Here is a 21,690-nt window from a genome sequence, read left to right on the forward strand (position 1 = left end):
AACATTTTTTTATTGTTCATATTTAATTAAATAAGAGAAATCCTCAGGATTAAGTTAAAACAAAAACAAAAAAATTAAACGTAAAAATTTTTTAAATTAATTGAATTATTTTAAGTTTGAAATTAAAACAATTTTTTAGGAATCTAAAAGATGTACTGAAGTTTATGTATATGTTTTAAAAATACTTATATGAATAAGTTTTGAGCTATTGATTAGATAAGATAGGTTGGCAAACCTTCGACAATTTTTGATTGAAATAAGAATCGATTTCTTATATAATTAAATTATTGTTTTATGAATTATTTTTTTAAATTTTAATTAATTAATTTTAATTTTCACCTATTATTTTGTTATTATTTATGCAAAAATGTTATACGAAAAGATTTTTATTTTTTTCTTGTCTGAAGTTAATAACGTCTTAACTTTTAAAATATAATAAAAATAAGTAATAAAACTCCAGAAATATATCCGAACATAAAAAGTCAAGTACGGCTTTGGATCAGTTGGTTAAGGTGCGCTGTTTCTGAGCTTCACATTTGGCAGGACTCGAGTTCGATTCCTGGTACTTGCAGTCTCAAAAATAATTATTTACGTATAATTAAATACAAGAATTATTTCCAAGACCACTGATGATGGGTATTTGGCAATACTCGAAACAGATGTATGGTCAGTCAAAAATTCTATTAATAAAAATAATAAACAAAATAAATTTTTGTTGTTGTAGTTCAGTACTGTTGGAAAAAACCTCTTTATAGAACAATTATGCAATGTAATATACAATATAATTGTAAAATATAATGTGTTATAACTGTATATTGCATAAAATAATTATGCAATATAATGTATGATATAATTATACTATATAATATATATGAAATAATTATACAATATAATATAATTAAATAATAAAATTTACTAATTTGAAATAAAGTTTTATTATAATACAAAAATTTGTTAACATTTTTCTCCTGTTTCGATATGAAAAAAAAAATATTTTAATTTATTTCTAAAACATAAATATGAAAATTATTTTATTATTTAAATAAAAACAAGAAAAACTATAATTTATTATTTATATTTAAAACAAATTATTTTTTATTAAGATACTTTCCAATATTTCGACTATCTTCGACAGTCAGCTTCAGAAAGTCATTTTCATTATTTCATAATTTTTATATTGTAACAGCGTATATTAAAATTAAAAAAAAATTATTATTTTAAAATGTAATTTAAAAATTTAGTTAAGAAAATATTATAAAATAAAATGCATGAAATTGTTTTATTTTTAAGACTTTACAAACTTTAATATTATTCAAAAATTTGATGCAATTTAATTAAATATTTAAACAAAATTCATTTCAATATAATAGATTTTTGGATTTATTTATATAAAAATTTAAAGTATTTATAAAATATTTGTTTTTACAGCCTCGTTTTACTTTTTTGTTTTATTTTTTTTTTATTTTTATTTTATTTTTATTTTGTATGATTATTTATTATTAATTAAATTTTATTTTATTATTTTATTTTAAATTAAATTTTTTCTTAATATTTTATTTCCATAAAATTAAATCGAAATTTTTTTCTACTTTGTTTTTTGAATGCGAAAAGTTTTTAGGAAAGATAACTTATTAAAACGCGTTTGATTTATATTTGTTTTTATTAATTAAATTTGAAATTTATTTTAAAATGTATAACTAAATTTGATGATTGATTTAAAAATGATAGAAATTCTTGATAAATGTATTTTTTAAAAATTATATTTTTAAAAATTTTTATTTGAATTTAAATTTAAAATTTATTTCAAAACGTATAACTAAATTTATTGTTTAATTAAAAAAAAATTATAAAAATTCTTAATAAATGTATATTTTAAAAATTTTATTTTTCTAAAAATATTTTAAAATTGTAATTAATTTCAAGCCAACCTATTTATATCTACTTTTTTTTAAATTTTAAGAACAAAACTTGATTATCGGCTATATAAAGTGCGTACCAATAGCACAGTTAAGTTAATGTATAAAACTGAGCTATCTGTGTTAGTAGTTTATATAAGATAAGGTTTTACAAAAACTTTACTTACTGAATATTATATATGTATATACGTATATAAATATTCAATATAAATGTTGTTTATTCAAACATATATACAGGATTTTTATATTCAAAACTTTGCTACATAAATCGAGGTAACTTAGATGTTAAAAAATGCTTGTCAGAACTTAAAAAATTATAAACAATTAAATGGAAGATAATAAGAAAATTATAAATCATTGGAAAAAAAATTAATTTTTATCAGTCCTTAATATCCATTTCGATAAAATATATTTTATTTAGTTTGTTTAAACAATGTATTAGATACTCCATAAAATATTGATGATTTAGTTTAAGACCTGTTATTGCAGAATATTATCATTGGATTTGACTTCTACAATTAAAGAAAAAATATAATGAAAAAATTACAAATTATATGTTGAAATAGTAGTTAGATTAATAAAAACAATAAATAAAAGGAAAACTTGTGAAAACAAAAAAATATATGTTTAAAAAAAAAGTAATTTCAATTAGAAGGATTTCAAAAGTAATAGTTTTAATAAAAATCCTTTTTTTTTTAATTATAATAATAACTTTAAAGAAAAGTCTTGATAATAATTATTATTGTAATTATAACAATGTAAAGTGAATTAATTTTTTCAGGAACATTAACAGAAATAAATTGGAAATTAAATAAAATGAACAATTGCGTTTTTATTTTACTTTAAATTGTTTATATACGTAGTTTTCTAGATAAAAGTTTACCTTGAAATTGGATTAGAAGTCCCATTTCGTTCCTACTCTTCTTGGAGTATGTGTCGTTAAGAAGATCCACGCTATTCCTATTCACTAAAATTATACTTGAGTGCACACATGAATAAATTATTTGAAATTATTTGGTTAAAATATTTAAAATTGGCTGAAAACGACTATCTCACACATCAATATTTTCCAGACATAACTCTTTTATATATATAAAGTGGCTGCCTTTTGTTTTTATATATTTAATTAGATTCAGCTTTACAAATACAAATCAAATCCTTTATCTATACCCTAGAAATCTAATGATTTGGTAGGATTATAAAACTTTATGAGTAGATTCAAAAAAGTTTTTGACCTAATTGAGTAATATAGACCCCTTACTCCATTATGTGCATGTTATGGTTATCTATTGGAAACAGTAGCTCACCTACTCCTATTTTATCCACACTCTTATCATAGTTATCTTAATCTTCTATATTTAGTTCACGTACGTATATATTATGGTTTGGGAAAATCTAAAATTATATTTTCTACATAAATCAATTCTTCTTTTTTTTAGACTTTAATTAAAAGACTTAAAATTTAAGCTTTGCGAGCAGGAATAAAGCTTTTTCATAAGGTCTAAAGTAAAGACAAGGACCTTATTCGTTGAATAATCTACGAATAAGCAATTTGTTTTCAAGCTTTTAAGGATGTTAACTGAAAGCTCTCATCACTTTCACAGTTTAAAAATCACTGGATTTTGAGAAAATTTGAAATATGAAATATTTGTTAGAAATACTTGCTTTGTGCGTAAGGACGAATCATTTTTTCGGATCATTTTAAAATGAATAAAATTGAAAGGTACTGTATATGTACTTTTGTAAATACTGATATGTCATTGTTCTAATAACAAAAGTAATATATACAATAAGATATTGGAAGTTGATTTTAAATTGTCTATATTAATATATAAATGGGCCATCCAGAGTTTCAGAACAACAATTTGCTATAGAAAATCAAAACAATCCACACAATCCACAGTTTGTTGATTCTATATATTTTGTTAGTTCGATATTAACCAAAAACAAAAATAATAAATTCTAGAATTTATTATATTTGTATAGAATTTATTATTTTTGTTATCTACTTTAGCTTTAAAACTTATGAGCTTTCGAAGTTAGTTTTTTAAAATTTTAATTAATTATTATTAATTCGAATTCAACTATTTCGAATTTTTAAAAACATAAAAAAAGCAAATATTATTACTATTATTAATAACATATTATTATTAATATTAATATAATAATATTATTATTATTAATATTATTATTGATATTAATAATGTTTATTTTTCAAACAGTTCTATTTATTATATTAAATAAGTATTATTTTAGATTAATATAATACTTTATCGAAACAGTAATATTTTATTAGAATATGAAGAAAAATAATCTTTTTCAAAAAGAATCTATTGCAGATTCTAACAGATTATATGTAAGCTGTCTATGAGTCGGCTGTATTTCGAGCTTTTATTATTGGCAGTTGTGATAATTATTCTAGATCTTCTAAGAAATATTTTCCAACAATTGTAACTTACTTCCTTGCTGAGACTGGGTATAGTAAATGAAAACTAGAAAGTCATCCCTTCAAATCAACTGTATTGATTCTCAATATTAATACAACTCAATTGACTTTCTGATACTGCTCTACCGAATTCTTCGAAAACACTCACGTGATCTGGTCGTTCACAAAAATATTAATTAGTATCAAAGACAAATTACTCGTTAGTTCTATAACAACTAGTTGTAGTCTTAAAAAGCGTTGCTATGCATTATATGGTATATGTTTTCAATTTGTTAAAACACAAAAACTTTGATTTCTCATGGCCGGTGCCGAATTATTTTTATGCAGCACATAGTTCTGTCAAATTTTTGAGTTGTCGGTACCATCAGCAGAATAAATGTAATTCCAATAGTATTGCCAGACTGTGATTTATGACATTAGTCTGTGGTTTCTGCTTTTAATTTATGATTTATGATAAAAGTGTGAGAAACTACAGACTATGCATGGACTATGCAGACACATACTAAACCATTATATTTCCTTGCTTTGATCACTTAAGTGTTTAAAAGAAATTGAAATGCATAACTGAATTTAGTAGGGATAAATGTATGTATTCAAAATTTTCAAACTAGTGGACATTCGCCTTATACTATCAAATTTCTAAGAAATTGGCAAAGGGCGATTATAACTCGTTGGTCAATTACAGTGGACTAGTCAAGATTATGTTAGAGTGTGTATGTGGGTGGGGTGTTATACTGAAAAACAATTTTATGTTAATTTATTTACAATTATCATTAACCATTATCTGAGGCTTTTATTGTCAGTAGGATTTACGGAGGTCACGGCTCGCAAGTTCAGCTGTCTGACCAATAGAGGTTGGTTCCTTAAACTAGGTGTCGCAGTGGCTGGCTTTAAAACCCAAATATATGTTACACGGGTAGAATGATTGATACAATTACTTTCATTGGTTCCATGTTGTGTTGTGTTTCTAGTCCGGTGTTAGTATCCAAAGATAAACAGAGGTGTTAGATAGACCTCGCTCTTAATCAAGGAGGAAATTATATCCAAACGTATAGTTTTAATTAATATTGGCTGACTTTCGTGCAGTTCTAACAGGCAGTTATCGGCACACTTTACTGATAAGTGTGTTAAGAGCATCGTTATGTTGAGACTTCTATTCCATAAACTTTCCATAGGTGTGCAGTTACTGCATAACTGACCAGTGACTAGTTATGAGTATGACTAGTCATAGTTATAATGACTAGTAAGTGTTTAGGAAATGCTGTTTGTTCTCATCTTAACTGCTACTCGTCTATGGAACTAAAATCGGTGTGTCACAATAATTCTCAAAGGATGTAGTGACTTGGTGACAAGTCCAACCTTTTTAAAATCTATTTAAATGATAATTAGTGGAACCCTATATTATTTTTATCGTATTTCCTGTGGAATATATGTCATCTACATACAAGAACAAATGAATTTACTTACAAATTAACTTAAAGATACATAATTAATTTTTAATATAAAAGTTTGAGTTACATTTTCGGGCGCTGAGATTAAATTATTAGTCAGCGTTCATCATCTCATATTTGCTTTCACATTCAGCGGCTTAAGTTCCTGGGAAAATTGTTAAAGGAAATGTTTCCTTTCATGCCTCAGAAATGTGAAGCCATAATCCTCATACCGCATGAGCTGTAAGCTTTATGAAACAAGACGCGTACAAGTTAAAATGCAACGGCAGGCAGACAGGGGGAAGAAGTGAAAACTGTCAGCTTAAGTTTCTGCTTTATTCGTTTCAACACCGTGAATACCGCAGAGTTTTGCATTAAAAATTTCATATGCATTTGACATTAAAAAATAAAATAAAAAAATAAAATCTAGTAAAATGAAATAAAATAAAATGAAATAAAATAAAATAAAGTGAAGTAAAGTGAAATGAAAGAAAATGAAGAATGAAATGAAATGCATTTCAGGCAATCGCATTAGGTTCGAGTTTTTAAAAGCAACTTTGCAATTGCAATTGCAGTGAAAAAAAAATAAAAAAAACTAGTAGAAAGGGACGAGTAAGAACCTACTGGTTTGGGGAATTTTTACTCGCTGCTTGTAACTTGGCGTGTAGCAATTGTTGCTGCAATTGTCAGCGATAAAAAGTAAGACACATTGAAATGCTACAGGTTGGGGCAGAAAGCGACGTTGAGGCAAGCATTTTTTATGAACTTCTTTCAACACGACCAACTGACTGACTATCTGACTGACTGCTAAAGGATTGTGTTGCATGCAACACAATGTGACATACACATATGAGACTTTGTATTCGTGTGTGTGTGTTGTGTGTCGCATACGTCCGTAATACGACTGTAATTGTATTTGTTGGTTTCCGTTTGCAATTTTTATTTTATTATTATTGCAGCAGCAGCATCAGGAGCAGCAGCTCCAGTTGGCCTTGTTAAATTGCCTTCGTCTGATGCTTGATTCAGATGTCTTCCATAGGTGCTCTGGTAATTGAGTTGCAAATGTTGTACACTTAAGAACCGAACAGTAGAATTGTCTGTAAATTGCTTTATAAAAATATCATTTGTGAGATAATTTATGAGAAAAATAATTTTGTCTTCCATATATATTCCTTTTATGTCTACCTGAAGTAAATGTAGCACTTAAAGTAAATAAAAAAGTGTTTTTAGGTTAAGTATACTATATGAGTTAACAGTATAATATTATTTTCTATATAATATACTCTAAACTTTAACCTACTAAAATCATTTCTTAGGAATAAGTGGATAAGATATCCAGCACTGACTTGGATTATAGTGTGGGAAATTTTATTTGAATACTTTGGAATAATATTTGAAATAACTCTGCCAAGGCTTCACAATGCATCCAATATTAAAAAAATTATTCAAAAACTTTTTGCACATTTGCAAAAATGCAAATAACTTAGTTAACATGTTAGCGCTGTTCCCGTAAGTACTTATAGTAAAATTCAAGTAAAAAGTTACTTGAATTTCACTAATTTTTGTTCCCATACTCAAAATCTGGTAATATGAGACTGGTTGTAAATGGTTCATACTAAAAAGAAAACAAAAATCGTTTGACATTATGCTTGGTTCATTTGATGTATCTACAGTTGAACTATTAATTGTATTATAACATAAGACTTTTTCTACTAATCACTGAATCAGTAATATGCGCAGCTATCAGTGAATGTAGTGAGTATTATGTGAGTAGTTTAATAATTAGTAATAATTTATTTACACAGCGCAAATAATTGTCATTTTGATTTTAATTTTTTTAATACCTGTTCACACGGCAGTTCTTAATTTTATTGACGAACTGTGTAACAAAATTTTATTTTGCTTTTGCTTAAGTTTGTTAGAACTATTCACAATATCGTTACATATTTGTACTATTGTGAATTGCCAGCTGAGTTTCGAATTACAATTATAGGAATGAATTGTAATTTTGTTTTTCAGATTTTCGTATCAAATCAGATGGTTTATTGCTATGGGATGTGTCTATGGGTCTATTGTGCCCGACGTAAATCTATTGTTGACTGTAATTTTAACTTGATTTTGTGACGTAATTAGTAAAATAAGCTGAATGAGCAAAATAATAATAAAAATTATAAATTTTTGTGTTGTGTGAATTGGTTATAAAATGTTTTCAGAAAGGGTTAAGCTAAATGTCTATGGTGTTCACACTTAATTCAAACCATCTGACTCATTTGCAATTAATATTGATATTGAATACCACTTTTTTAAGTTCAGAGCAGATAATTCTACAACAATGAGAAAATTTTTCATATATAAATTCAACTTAATAAATCCGGCTAAAGACTATATTAAGCGGGTGATCATATAAACAATTGAACATGATCAAAAAAGAATAGTTGAAAATATAGAAATCTGAAACCAAATGTGGTGATTAACCATCATTTCAACTTATATATTAATATGTATTTATTTTTAATATATTATAGAGATGTTGCAATTTATTTATTTTTTATAAATACTTTTAAGTGAACTGAAATTTATTGAAAAAAATATATTCTCACTATTAATTTTGAATACTAAAAACATATATGAAATTGTGCACTACTCTTCCTCATACCTTGTGAAGGAAATAGCAGGATGAAATAGTTTTTGTTTCTTTTTAATTGTTTTTTTATCATTTGCTATTAAAATTTTGAAAAAATCTTGAAATTGTGATGTCTTGGATATATTGGATATTGCTTTTTCAGTGGCCAACAAACAACCAAGATATTTATTATTTTGCGTCAGGGATATGTTAATATGATAATTCCCATTAGTTTTTAGACTGATATTAAGTGTCACTGTATTCGGTGGATGATTGCAAATGATTCGTTGAATTTTAGAATCCAAGCGATCTTCAATAAGTGACAGTCTTCTATCTTTACATAGCACACAAGTACTCGAAGCTGTTTTCAAATGATTTTTATTTGGTGCAGATTGTCTCTTACATCCACAGCACGCAAATCGATTCCTTTTTGGGGATTTTGCTCTGTTTTTACTGGGACTTCTTCTAATACTAGTACTTGAAGCGGTTTTGTTTGAAGGATATCCTTGTATTGATACTTTACTTGATGGGCTCGAGTGTAAAGGTAAACAGATTTTTATACTTGAAGATTTAGAATTTGCTTGAGTACGCGGTGTTACAAGCTCTCTGGTGTTTCTTTTCGGTGGTGGACATGGTTTCTTTGCGTATAATCTAGCTAAAGCCAATTTTTCACGATGTGCATTTGATTCGGATGCATGAGTCTTTCTTTTTGTCTGTTGTGAAGGTTTTAGTGGACAAATTTTTATATCTGTGGCGGAGCTCGTGGTATCCTTAGATAATTTGTCGGATTTTAACTTGGAACAATGAATTTTCTTGTTATTTGAACTTAGTAAGGAGTGTTCACCACCTGATGCATGCAACTCTTTATGTGTTTTGGACTTATTGGAATTTCTGTTGGCCATATTCAACATTTCAAGTGTTAACATATCTTTTTTTGGGGATTTTAAAAAACTTAAAATTTTGAGGTCTGTAGCAGTGCTATGAAGACATCACAATAAGACATGACATCAAAGTTAAAATTTTCTTATATCCCAGACATCTTAAACTGAATTGATTTATTATTTATTTTTTTTATTTATTTCAACATATTTTGTATAAAAATCTTAGATATTTTTTTTATAAAAGTATAATTTTTTTTTTTAATATATCTTGTCAAAAATTAAATGGATTTTCTAAAGCAACCTTAGATTAAAATTCTATAATTTTTATTTCTGTAACTTCTTTTTGATAAACTCAAGACATTCAAGAAGTTTGATATCTGTACACCTGAAAAAAGTACAGTACAGTTTCTCGCTGTACGGTTGTAATTGGACAGTGTGAGCAAAGGTACATAGTTAGTAGTGTACTGCTTAAAAAATTTTTGGCAGAATACATACTGCACGGTTGTGTGGCAACACTGACTGCTGAAAGTGATTGCAAGAAAGAATCAGAAAAAGTGGAGATTCAAATAATTGCTGATTTTTGTTCGATATACGCGGTATAAAGTGCATATATACGGAATTTTAAAAAATTGCATTAGACGTAATTTGTGTATAATAAGAAAAAAACATTAAAACACTGTGAAATTATAGAAAACAAAGCAATACGGATCCAGCTTGGTAGTGTACATACTTGTGCGCGCAAAATTTAAAAGAAGCTCTGCAATATGGATACTGAAGCGGTTTGTCACCATTTATTCAAAGTTTCCTTCTTTATTTAAAAAATCGAATTTTATGTAGCAAACACCAAATTACACGCTTAAATATACGCTTGCTGGCCATACCGAAGCCGTCTCAGCACTTAAGTTTAGTCCCAATGGAGAGTGGTTGGCCAGTTCATGTAAGTCAATACGTCTTTAGTTAGTTATAGTATGTATTTAATAAGCATAGCTTCATATAGCTGCTGATGAACTTATTAAAATCTGGGGTGGTTATGATGGAAAATTTGAAAAGTCTCTTTTCGGTCATATGGACGGTATAAACGATTTGGTCTGGTCGGCTGACTCTAATTTGATTGTAAGTGCTAGCAATGATGAATCGTTAAAAATCTGGAAATTAAGCACTGGTAAATGTTTGAAAACATTGCTTGGCCACGATGGCGTCGTTTTCTGCTGCAGTGTCAATCCTCAAAGCAATATAATTGTATCTGGTGGCTTTGATCAATACATACGTACATGGGATGTGCGCACTGGTAATACTTTAATTGCCCAACTCGCTCATTCAGAAACAATATCTGCTGTTGATTTCAATCGTGATGGTTCAATGATTATTAGTTCAAGTTACGATGGACATTGCCGTGTCTGGGATACAATAAGTGGGCTGTGTTTAAAAACATTTATTGTAGATGATGAAGGCGTTGAATATCCTTTGAGTTATGCCAAATTTTCTCCAAATGGAAAATATGTTTTGGTTGCTAGCTTGAACAGCACTCTGAAATTGTGGGACTACAAGCATGGTAAATGCTTAAGGACATTTACTGGACACAAAAATGAGAGATTCTGCATTACTGCTGAATTCTCAGTTACAGGTGGCAAGGTATTAATCCAATATTACAATAATAATAACAATAACAATTTGTATGTATGCACTTCTATTTATACATTTTATTTGCAGTGGGTAGTATCTGGTAGTGAAGATAAATTAATTTATATCTGGGATATACAAACTAAACAAATTGTACAGAAGTTAGATGGTCACGATGATGTTGTACTATGCACTGCTTGTCATCCCATCGCAAATATTATTGCTTCCGCATCCTTAAGTAACGACAAAACTATTAAAATATGGAAAAGTGATATATAGTTTCACTTTTTTTGGGTTTATTTACTTTGGAGATCTCATTTTTCTTTACATTAATAATAATTTTATTCAATATTTTAATTTTTACAACACATTATATGATTCATTAAAAACTGATATGCAATTTTTAAATTTTTTTTTTTTTTTTTGAAATCCATTTATTTATTACAATCTGTCAGGAATGAATGACAATAAGTAATATATATAAATTTAAATCGTAATAATGGTTATTACGATATAAAGAGAAAGGCACGTATGGACTATGCCCAGTGACATATCCATATATATTTAAAATAAAAGTGTATTGTCTACATATACATATTTAAAATGTCTCGCGATGTTTTTCTTCTCAGCCTTGTAAAGGTATTGGAAGGGGACATCAGTTGAGTAACCAGAGGGTTTGGGTGCATATATAAGCGTTGAGCGTAATTCTTTAAAATACTTGCTATTTCTTCCTTGATTGTTCGAACATGTAATTGTTTATGTAGCTGTTCATTCGTTATATACCAAGGTGCGTTTGTGATCATTCGTAGTGTTTTAGATTGGAAGCGCTGTATAATTGCCAGGTTTGAGTCTGCTGTAGTACCCCATAATTGGGCCCCATAACTCCATATAGGTTTAAGTACAGATTTGTATATAAGCAGCTTATTGTCGAGTGACAGTTTGGAATTTCGGCTGAGGAACCAAAATAAGTTTCGTAATTTAAGACCCAAGGCTTTACGCTTTTTGAATATGTGCGATTTCCAGGTTAGCTTACTATCCAGATGTATGCCCAAGTATTTTGTTTCTAAAGCTTGTGGTAATTGAGTATTGTTTATTAAGACCGGCGGGCACGTAGAACGTTTTGTAGTGAATGTTACCTGGACAGATTTTGATTCATTCGGTTTAATACGCCAGTTTATCATCCAGAGAGCAACATTATCAAGGCAGGTTTGAAGTTTGGTGGAAGCACGGATTGGGTCACTGTCAACTGATAAAATAGCTGTGTCGTCTGCAAATGTACCGATAACACTCTCATCGGTAAGGGGAAGATCCGCAGTAAATAAAAGATAAAGCATTGGTCCCATTATGCTACCTTGAGGTACTCCTGCTTCTATATCATGAAGTACTGTAGTTTCGTTTCCATGCTTAACGAAAAAGTGCCTAGCCGAGAGGTATGATTTTATAAATATGAAAAAATTTAGAGGTAGATACAGTTTTAGTTTGAACAGGAGGCCCTCATGCCATACTCGATCAAACGCTTGTGAAATATCTATAAATGCCGCAGTGCAATATTTTTTACCATCTATCGCACTATGGATATGTCTGACAAGTCTGTGAATTTGTTCTATTGTGCTATGTTTTTGGCGAAAGCCGAATTGATGGTCAGGTATTAGTCTGTTTTGTTGGATAAACGGAGTAAGGCGCTTTAGAAACAGGATTTCCATAACTTTTGACAGGATCGGAAGTAGACTTATTGGCCGATATGATTTGACGTCTTCTGGGCTTTTCCCTGGTTTCGGTATCATGGAGATTTGTGCTATCTTCCACTGTGGCGGAATAAACCCCCTTATTATCACAGCGTTAAATAGATGAGTGAGAAATACAAATCCTTTTGGTGGGAGCTGCTGCAAGGCCATGCCTGTGATTAAATCGTATCCTGGAGCTTTTTTTACTTTTAACTTTGTTATTACATCTCTAACTTCATTAATAGTATATCTTTTAATTGGAAGTTCCAATTGATAAGGCTCTTGTAGAAAATTAATCCGTTGATTCATGACATCAGGCATATTTTGGTTATCATTTGATTTAAAGACCTGGTCCAAATGTAACGCAAATGTTTCTGCTTTTTCAATATCGCTTTTTGCCCATGAGTTGTCGATTTTGCGTATAGGTGGTTGATAGACAATCGGTCTGTTGTTCTTTTTTATGGCTTTCCAAAGGGAATATTTTGTATCACATGAAGCACTTAGTTTTTGAAGGTATAGCGACGTGCGAATATTGTTATACTTTAAAAGAAGGGCTTTAACGAGTTTACACAGTTTGTTTAAGCGAGTTTTATCCGCAGGGAATCTCGACTGTTGCCAATGTTTTCTCATCCTACGCTTTTCTTTAATCAGGTATCTAATGTTAAATGGATAATCTAGCTTAACACTTTTAGAAATTGGTGGAGTTGATTCCCATGCAGACATTTGGACACAAGAGTTGAAATGCTCTACTGCTTCAGTTACGTCAGATTCAGTTTTTAACCTGACTTCGGTATTTAGACCAATTGAAATTAGTTGACGGTAACTATTCCAGTCAGTGTTTTTATTATGAAGAATACATTTTTCCATAATTTCACAGCAGTCATTGAGAGTGATTATTATTGGCGAGTGGTCAGATGACAAGTCGAAATTGGACTTACAGGTAGTTGTTTCAATACGTACCCCCTTTGATACCGCAAAATCAATTAAGTCAGGTATTTTTCTTCTATCTGTTGGCCAATATGTGGGTTCACCTGTTGAGATTGTGTGGAGGTTGAGTACAATTATTGCTTCGAAGAGTTGACGTCCTTTTGGAGATATTAGGCGGGAACCCCATTTTAAGTGTTTAGCATTAAAATCTCCGCCTACTAGGAACCTAGGTCCAAGCAGCTGAAAAAATGATATGTACATATCTTTCGTGATACTGTGGCGCGGTGGGCTGTAGAGTGATGAGAAAGTCATGTCGCCTTCTTTAGTTTGTACAACAATGTTTGTTGCCTGGATTTCATTCTTGCAATATGGTTTTGCTTCATAATGTTTTATCGAGTTCCTTATGAGGACCGCAGAGCCACCATTTCCTTTACCACTGGGATGCATTGTGTGATAAAGTTCGTAGTTCGGAATTTTAAAGAAACTACGCGTCGTGAAATGGGTTTCTGATACTAGCATTATGTCGACCTGTTTTAATTTTAAAAATGCTTTTATTTCGATAGCATGTTTTGATAGACCATTAGCGTTCCATATGACTACTACTAAATCAAGAATTTTGTTTAGTCGTCAAGTTGATCAGTAAATTTGTCATTACTACGATTTGTTGCATCATTTGCTTCAACAGTGATGTCATCTCACGGAATTCTTCCACAAAATTATTTGGAATTGGTGAAAGCTTCTCCTCTGTTTCGCTACTGGTGTTTGACTTCACTATTTGTGCGAATGTTTCAGGTGAATGAGAAGTCGTGATGTGTTTTTTGTTTAGCGAAGGAAGAGGATTTTCTTGAATTTGTACTTCCGGCGCCCTAGGTCTTAGTTGGGGATACATTTTTTTTTGTAGGTTTTTGTATATTTGACATCCTTTGTAGTTGGCCGGATGATTTCCTTCACATAGAACACATTTGACATCATTGGATCTGCTTTTCCTTTCGCAATTTACAGAAGCATGATTTCCAGCGCACTTGACGCATTTAGGTTTGCGGTGACAGTATCCTTTTGTGTGCCCATACTGTTGGCAGTTTGCACATTGAGGGATTTCCCGTTTCGGGTGAGGTGGTTCAAATGTAACTGTAGTATACAAGAGTTTCTTAACCAAATAAATATCCTTATTATTTAGGTTTGGTGCAAGTTCAATAATAAACATGGGGAGAGGTTCACCTGACCCTCTACGTTTAATGTTCCAAACGTTTACAGCCGTATGTTCATGCTCCAGAAGTGCATTTTTGATTTCATCAATATCGGTTGAATGATGCAAATTTTTCAATATAACCCTAAAGCTTCTCTCTGTTTTTGGTTTGTAAGTGTAGAATTCAGTGTTTTTTAACTCCAACTGCTTTACAATGCTTACGTAAGAGTCAGATGTAGAAGGTTGAACTCTTACTTGACTTGGATTTAGCACTTTTAAGTCGAATTGATTTGCCGCATGTTCATTTAACACATCTATTAGAGGCTTGATACAATGTACCTTATCAATAAATATAGGTGGAGGTTTCATTAATTTTGGATCCGTATCATTATTTTTTAACGATTCTTCAGTTTCTTCAGAGTCATCTTCCTGGAGATCTGCGTATCGGTTTGGTTTGACGGGTTCATTTAGCCAGTATGAGTCTAGCTTGGTTTGTTTTTGGCTTACTTGATGATTTTTACTTGGACTATCGCGTTGACGTTTTCGGTTATTAACTACTGTCCAAGTGTCGTTAACAGAGGTTTCGTTTCTGGTGGTTGCAGCTTGATTCGATCCTTTATTTTGGAGGAGGTTATTTTTTTCTTCATTATACAATTTTTGAAGCTGTTGTTGAAGTAGTTGAATTTGTTGTTGTATATTTTTCACCTGAACTGATTTAGCCTTTTTCTCTTTTAGATGACCCGAAGTCGCATTGCTTGACGCCTGCCGCGTGTTCATATTAGTTTCTTTGCGTGTATTGGATAGTATTGTTTCGTGTTGATTTGGTGAACTAAGTTTTATATTATCGTTTTTATTATTTATTAATTTAATTTTGTTATCGATGGCGATTTCACTAGCTATTTTTGTTATGCTTGATTCGATTTTTGAATTTTCTAAAAGTTTGTTTGGGGAATTATTTATTATTTTAGAGTCATCAGTGTTTAGTGTTATAAATTTTTAAACAATTTTTAAATAAATTAATTTAAAATTTATATCTTCATGTATTAATGTATAAATTTTATTAGATAAGAATGCCATATTTCCACCACCGGACTTACTTGGGCTCATCTTATTTTTGAGGTTCTTGGTCAAGACTTACCATTAAATAGCATTTTAAGCTTTGCCAAAGGTTCATGGTGGTTTTAAATCTCTGTGTTTTACGCTTATATGGTAACACAATGGGTCAATAGGTCTAAGTGGCTTCTTTTGGATAGCCGGTACAACCTAACCTAACCTAACATGTGTTTCTACTGATACCATTTTCATATATTTGGGAGAATCACTGTGGCTTACTTTGATGTCGTTATATAGAAATCGGACAGAATTAAATATATGGTGTGCTGGAGAGACAACTGCTTTCCATACTTAGATTATCATTATTAACTCTTACAATATCTTTACTACATAAATTGTATCTTTTATGTTAGGCTTTATTAGAAAAAGGGTAACTTTCCCTAGTATATAACAGTTGTTATACATAGTTTCATTTTTCAGAAGACACAAAGTATCTGGTTTGTAATCCAAACTTATTGAAAAATGTTTCACCAACATATTTTTGGAGCATGTGTTATCCTTTGTTGAATCGTCCTTGACCGCTTTGTTCTATAATCGTCTTTGATCGTCTTCCAGTATCCTACTCAAGCCAGCTCATTCTTTGGCTTGTTGTCGCCAGTTAATGGTAATGAGTTCTTTCATATTGTGGTTCAAAAATGGGAACGTTCTCTACCGTGTTTACCACCAGCGGATACAGAATCAACAACTTTCCGGTTGAAGCTTCTCTTACATTCATCCATTCATTCGACTTTAATCCAATAGTTTCTTATGTTGTTAAGGGGAGTATTCATAGTTTTATATAATAAAAATTTAAGTTTCGCATGTTTAGGAAACTCCAAGATACTTAAAGAAATTTTAACATAGGGTATGCGATCATACTGAACCAGGATCTGCCAGTCCCTCTCTCAATTAATTACATGTGCTCTAACCCACACCTTAACCGGAGGTTCGACTCTCTAATAGTAAGCAGTACAGACTAGATTTTTGAAAAAGTTGTCTCCGCGAACACGGTAGACATTAACACAGACAGCTCAAAAACAGCTGATCGAGTCGGCTGTAAAATATTTTCAGAAGATAAGGTCACAGCTTTTAGCTTCGACTTTCAAACCAAGACAGTTTTTTTCCGGCAGAAGTAATGGCAACCCATTATGCAGTACAATGAATTCTTGGCAGTTAAATCCCTGATGGTTCTATTTGGATTTTTTCGGATAGACAAGCTGCTAAAGTGATCTCGGATTAAATCACTGATAGGCACATCAGCCACATCAATTATTACTCAAAATTGCTGAGCTTCTTTCAATGATGTAGCTAGGGTCCAACTCATATAGGTTCCGAAACATAAAGAGATCTCGCGCAACTGCAGGTTAGACGAGCTTGCAAAGACAGGCGCTTTTCTTCCTGATATTTACTTCTCAGATATAGGTTTTCCACTTACTACTATTAAAATGGCAATTAAAGGAAAATACCTAAGTATTGATCGACTAAATCAAGCTATTACAGCTGCTAAATTTTTATCTAACTTGTTATTTATTACTAAAGCGTACAGGGCAATTGATCTTCTGAAGAGTTTTTCTGTAAAATGATCTTAAAAAAATCCAGACATGATAAGAGATTTGTAAAACGTAATTTCTATTTATCGAGAGAAAATTTTATTATTGAATTGCCTACTTAGACCAAAGTTATATCTATTGGCGTGAAGAACTATTTTTTGAATCTCTAGATTGATGGCAATTTTGGTGATTTTGTCAATATGTATGTAAATGTGACATTAGATTCTCGATTATATGATGTTCGGTACAATTTTTGAGTATTGCCATTTAAAAAAAAATCGTCTCTTTAAAAAAAAACATATTTTAGCATAATGACCTACTGTGGCTTCTATGAAATCTTATCTAATTATTTACAGATTTATTTGTGATTGTATGCCTATGTGATAAACGTCTTTAAAGTTGTTTAAATCTATCTGACATCTTTAAAAAATTAAAAGGTATATGCGAGGTTAATGGTGAGCTAGATTAAAGTCATATATGTAATACGTGTAGATCTACACTGTCCTGGTGGCAACACAATTATTTGATACTCGTTTAAAAATATTTTTTACAGTAATATATTTTAGAATTAATTTATTATCAGATAGTTTCATATTTTATGAATGAAAGAATTCATAATTTCATGTATTAAATAATTTAGTTTAAAAATACTTCCTTTAATAAAACATCAGATTTTTGATTTAATCCAATAGTTTCTTATGCTATTAAGGGAAGAAAGTTTCGCATGCTTGGAAAATTCCAAGATACTTGAAGAGATTTTGTTGTATTTGAATAGTTACAGTAGCTTTGTATTAAATTTGCCTTTTATTAAAAATTTACGACCTCTGCTTATTGACTCACATGTGTATGCCGACATAAGTCTATATGCATATATAAATAGTGGCTTTCGGGAATATTTACGAGAGCTTCCAATCTATTGCCAAAATTTGCATAATTTCGGGAATATCTTGTGTTACAGATAAGGCAACTCATAAATATGCAAATTAAGCCGGAATAATTTAGCAAATTTACTGAATAGAAACATATATGGAATAAACATTTCTTGTTGTTGTTGTTGTCGTCATAAAAAAGGAAGCCGAAAAAGAATCCTACTAAAGTATAAACAACAAATAAAAAGTCAGAGGAAATATATTCAACAGGTGCATGTATTTGTGGTATAAAAGTTCAATAAACTAATTTTCACTCGTTTACCCTTTGGCAGTTTTGGCACATTTGGCCCCAGGATGTGCGCACTTTCCTGTTTAATGTACAGTGGCCTGTTGGCCTATTGGCCTTTAGCCCAAATAAAAAAACCCATAAAATTCGGACAAAATAGAGCAAAAAAATGTATAAATGATGGGCTGCTGAGATATCAAAAATTGTGGAAATTTTGGGGGATTTTGGTTTTTATTAAGGAAATGTGGCACGTTTGTTGTGCCCAAATCGATTTCAATTGAATTTTATTCCCTATAAGCAATCCAAGAAATGTTTATTACTGATTTTCTGCTATAAAAATGTGCATTTCGCTGAAGTAACACAACGAAACATTAAATAAACGGGACGAAGTTTAATTTTCTCGGCATAAAACTTTCATAAAATTTAATTTCAAGAAATTATTTGCTTCGACAAACAAGTTCCTCACAGGAATTATTATTCACTCCTTTCGGATAGGCCAATTTCAGGGAAAGAAAAGGAAAGGGAAGGGAAGGGAAGGCAAAAGGTTCAAAATGAAGTTAAATGCATATTTGAATATTTTTAAAGTGCAAATTTTGTAAATACCTGACCCAAAGTTTTAGAATGAAATTATGCCTTTGCTTTCAGCGGCAAATGGTTTCCAGTAAATTTAATTGAAAAGATCCTTTTCCATGATGCCCAGCTCATACATATTTATTAATTTCTCTTGAAAGTGTAGCAGGCAAGTAACAGGCAAGTACCAGTAGGTAAGGCATTGTACGTACCTCAATGTGTTGCTTGTTGTTAGTTACTTTGGCATGCGGAAGCCTGCAGGACATTTGTTAGCTTCTATTTGAGTGTGACTGTCAAGTAAGTGTGCGCATATCCTTTGCCTTTAGATAACATCGATTTCAGTTGCTGCTTGTCTTCCACACAGGACAACTTTGAGTTCCAGTGACTTACCAGTGACAACCGTAGTACGCACATTAGCTTACAAAAATATTCCGGTACCACAAGTATTTACAATGAAACTTCGTAACTGTAAATGCCATGGAGTAAAAATAGCTGTGAGATGCAGAAATGACTGCTGGCTCTGTTCCATTTCATAATTTCATTTTATGGCACAAATTGCAACGTGACTATTTCGAGGTAGTTAAGTGATTTTCTGGAAAGTTTTTTAAATTCCACATACATTTTAGTTAAAGTTATGGGAATTTATTGCATTTACATATGAAGGCATTTCTAGTCCAGAAGTGTAAGAAAGTTATGAGTTTGTGGAGTACTTAAATATTTCAGAATTTCTTAGGTGTGTCAAAATGAATTTCTTATGTGTAAAAATACTTCAGTGGTGAAAATTTTAATGCCATAAAAATCAAGAAAACCACTGATGGTATTAAATATCTAGGCATCACGGTGGACAAACGATTCACATGGTTTAAATATGTTCAACTGGATAGAATTAGCTGTGCCAAAGTTTTTCATCACCTTCAATCGCTACCTAAAATTAAAAATCTCAATGCTAAGAACCAGAAACTGTTATATAACCAAATAATTCGTCCGTCACTTCCATATGGATGTGTAGCGTTCAGCAAGACTTCAGACACTACTATTCGCTAGCTAAATATTACACAAAGCCAGACTATGAGAAGACTTTTCAACATTACTATTCGCTAGCTAGAAATTGCACAAAACAAGGCTCTGAGAAGACTTTTCAAGGTACCGTGGTACATTGGAACGACTCACATCCTGAGGATTCTAATGAGTGGACAGATCAAAAAATACTTCGGGGATAGAGCCCCGAAATTATTAACGGAAACTGACAGGCTTACCAACACCGCGTTATTGAACCTCAGAATGGTTTAGATCATTCAGATAGTGATAGGGACTATATCGTTGAAATAAAATGGAACTAAGCTCTATTAAATTGGCTATGTTCATAATTTATGATAACTTACATTGATGATGTTAGTTCAGTTAAAAAAGAGGCTGAAATAATTTTAAATTATTATGTCCTAATCACTGTAGCATCGAGGAACTATGTTACTCTTATGTGAGTACCGGAACAAATACCCTAGCATCGAGATACTATGTTACTCCCATGTGGGTACCACGACATGAAGGGCATGAGGGCAATGAAATAGCAGACTCTCTAGCAAAGAATGGTGCATGTACTCCTTCCATTGGTCCAGAGCCCTTCTGCGGAGTAACAAATAGCTTCACAAATAACTTATTATGTACTTATTATGTGAACGGGAGAAACAACATCTTCTTGAACACTGAAGAGCCCAAACAGGCATGCGACGTCAAGAACATTCATTGATCTGAACAGATCAAAGTTGTTGCTATTCTTGGCCTTAGCAGAAACGATATTAAAATCTACATTAAACTTTTAACAGAACACTCTAGACTTAATTACTACATCAAGATTATAGGTGCAGTAGAAAGTGACTCCTGTTGACTCTATCATGAGGAGAAGGAAACATCAGAGCATATTCTATGCAACTGCCCAGTGGCGTCAGGACGTAGACTCGACTACCTTGGAAGCGGGATCTTAGTTTCAAATCACATACGTAAAATCTAGCCCACAACAATTGCGAGATTTATAAATAGTCTAGAATTGTTTTAGTTGGACCTTTAGGCGCACAATAGATCTTTTAGGTCAGGGTGCATTCATAGCCTTTTATTTAATAATAATAATAGCGTGAAATACAATTTATATTTCATCCGTAAAGCCGTAACCAAGATAGTGTTCGTTAAAGTCTAGATTAAGACTTGTTGCATGTGATTTTCTAATACGTAGTGGGCTATAAGCAGTGATACCATGGTACTGAGTTAATATCGTTTTAGTTGAAACAGCTGGCTGATGTAAATTTTGTTCATTATGGATTATATGAGACGTGTGTTTGTACAAGACGATCAATCCACTCCAGCACTTATGGAAATATAGATTTAATTTTAATTTTTCAAAATTAAAATAGCATAATGATGAGAATTGGTTTAAAATGCAACAAACAATTATATTTAATTTTAATTTATTGAATTTTTTTGACTAAATCCATTACTATCATTACATTAGTATTTTTTTAATGAAATATTTGGGTATTTGCTATTTGTTGTTGGTTTTTTAGTTAGGCGGTAGATCA

General features: G+C 30.9%; 2 protein-coding genes across 2 annotated transcripts in view; one reads left to right on the forward strand and one right to left on the reverse strand.

Moving 5' to 3' along the window:
• Window positions 1-21,690, reverse strand: part of LOC119676320 (forkhead box protein O-like) — a 297,012-nt gene that overhangs the window by 46,059 nt on the left and 229,263 nt on the right. The gene's annotated exons all lie outside the window — the stretch shown is intronic.
• On the forward strand, window positions 9,642-11,324 carry LOC119679761 (WD repeat-containing protein 5-like). Its single transcript, XM_038092299.1, has 4 exons — window positions 9,642-10,075; window positions 10,134-10,233; window positions 10,294-10,928; window positions 11,007-11,324. The coding sequence occupies exons 1-4, from the start codon at window positions 10,061-10,063 to the stop codon at window positions 11,193-11,195; spliced, it is 939 nt and encodes a 312-aa protein (XP_037948227.1). The 5' UTR covers window positions 9,642-10,060; the 3' UTR covers window positions 11,196-11,324.

Source organism: Teleopsis dalmanni, chromosome 2 (genome assembly GCF_002237135.1).
Source record: "Teleopsis dalmanni isolate 2A chromosome 2, ASM223713v2, whole genome shotgun sequence".
NCBI classification, from domain to species: Eukaryota; Metazoa; Arthropoda; class Insecta; order Diptera; family Diopsidae; genus Teleopsis; species Teleopsis dalmanni.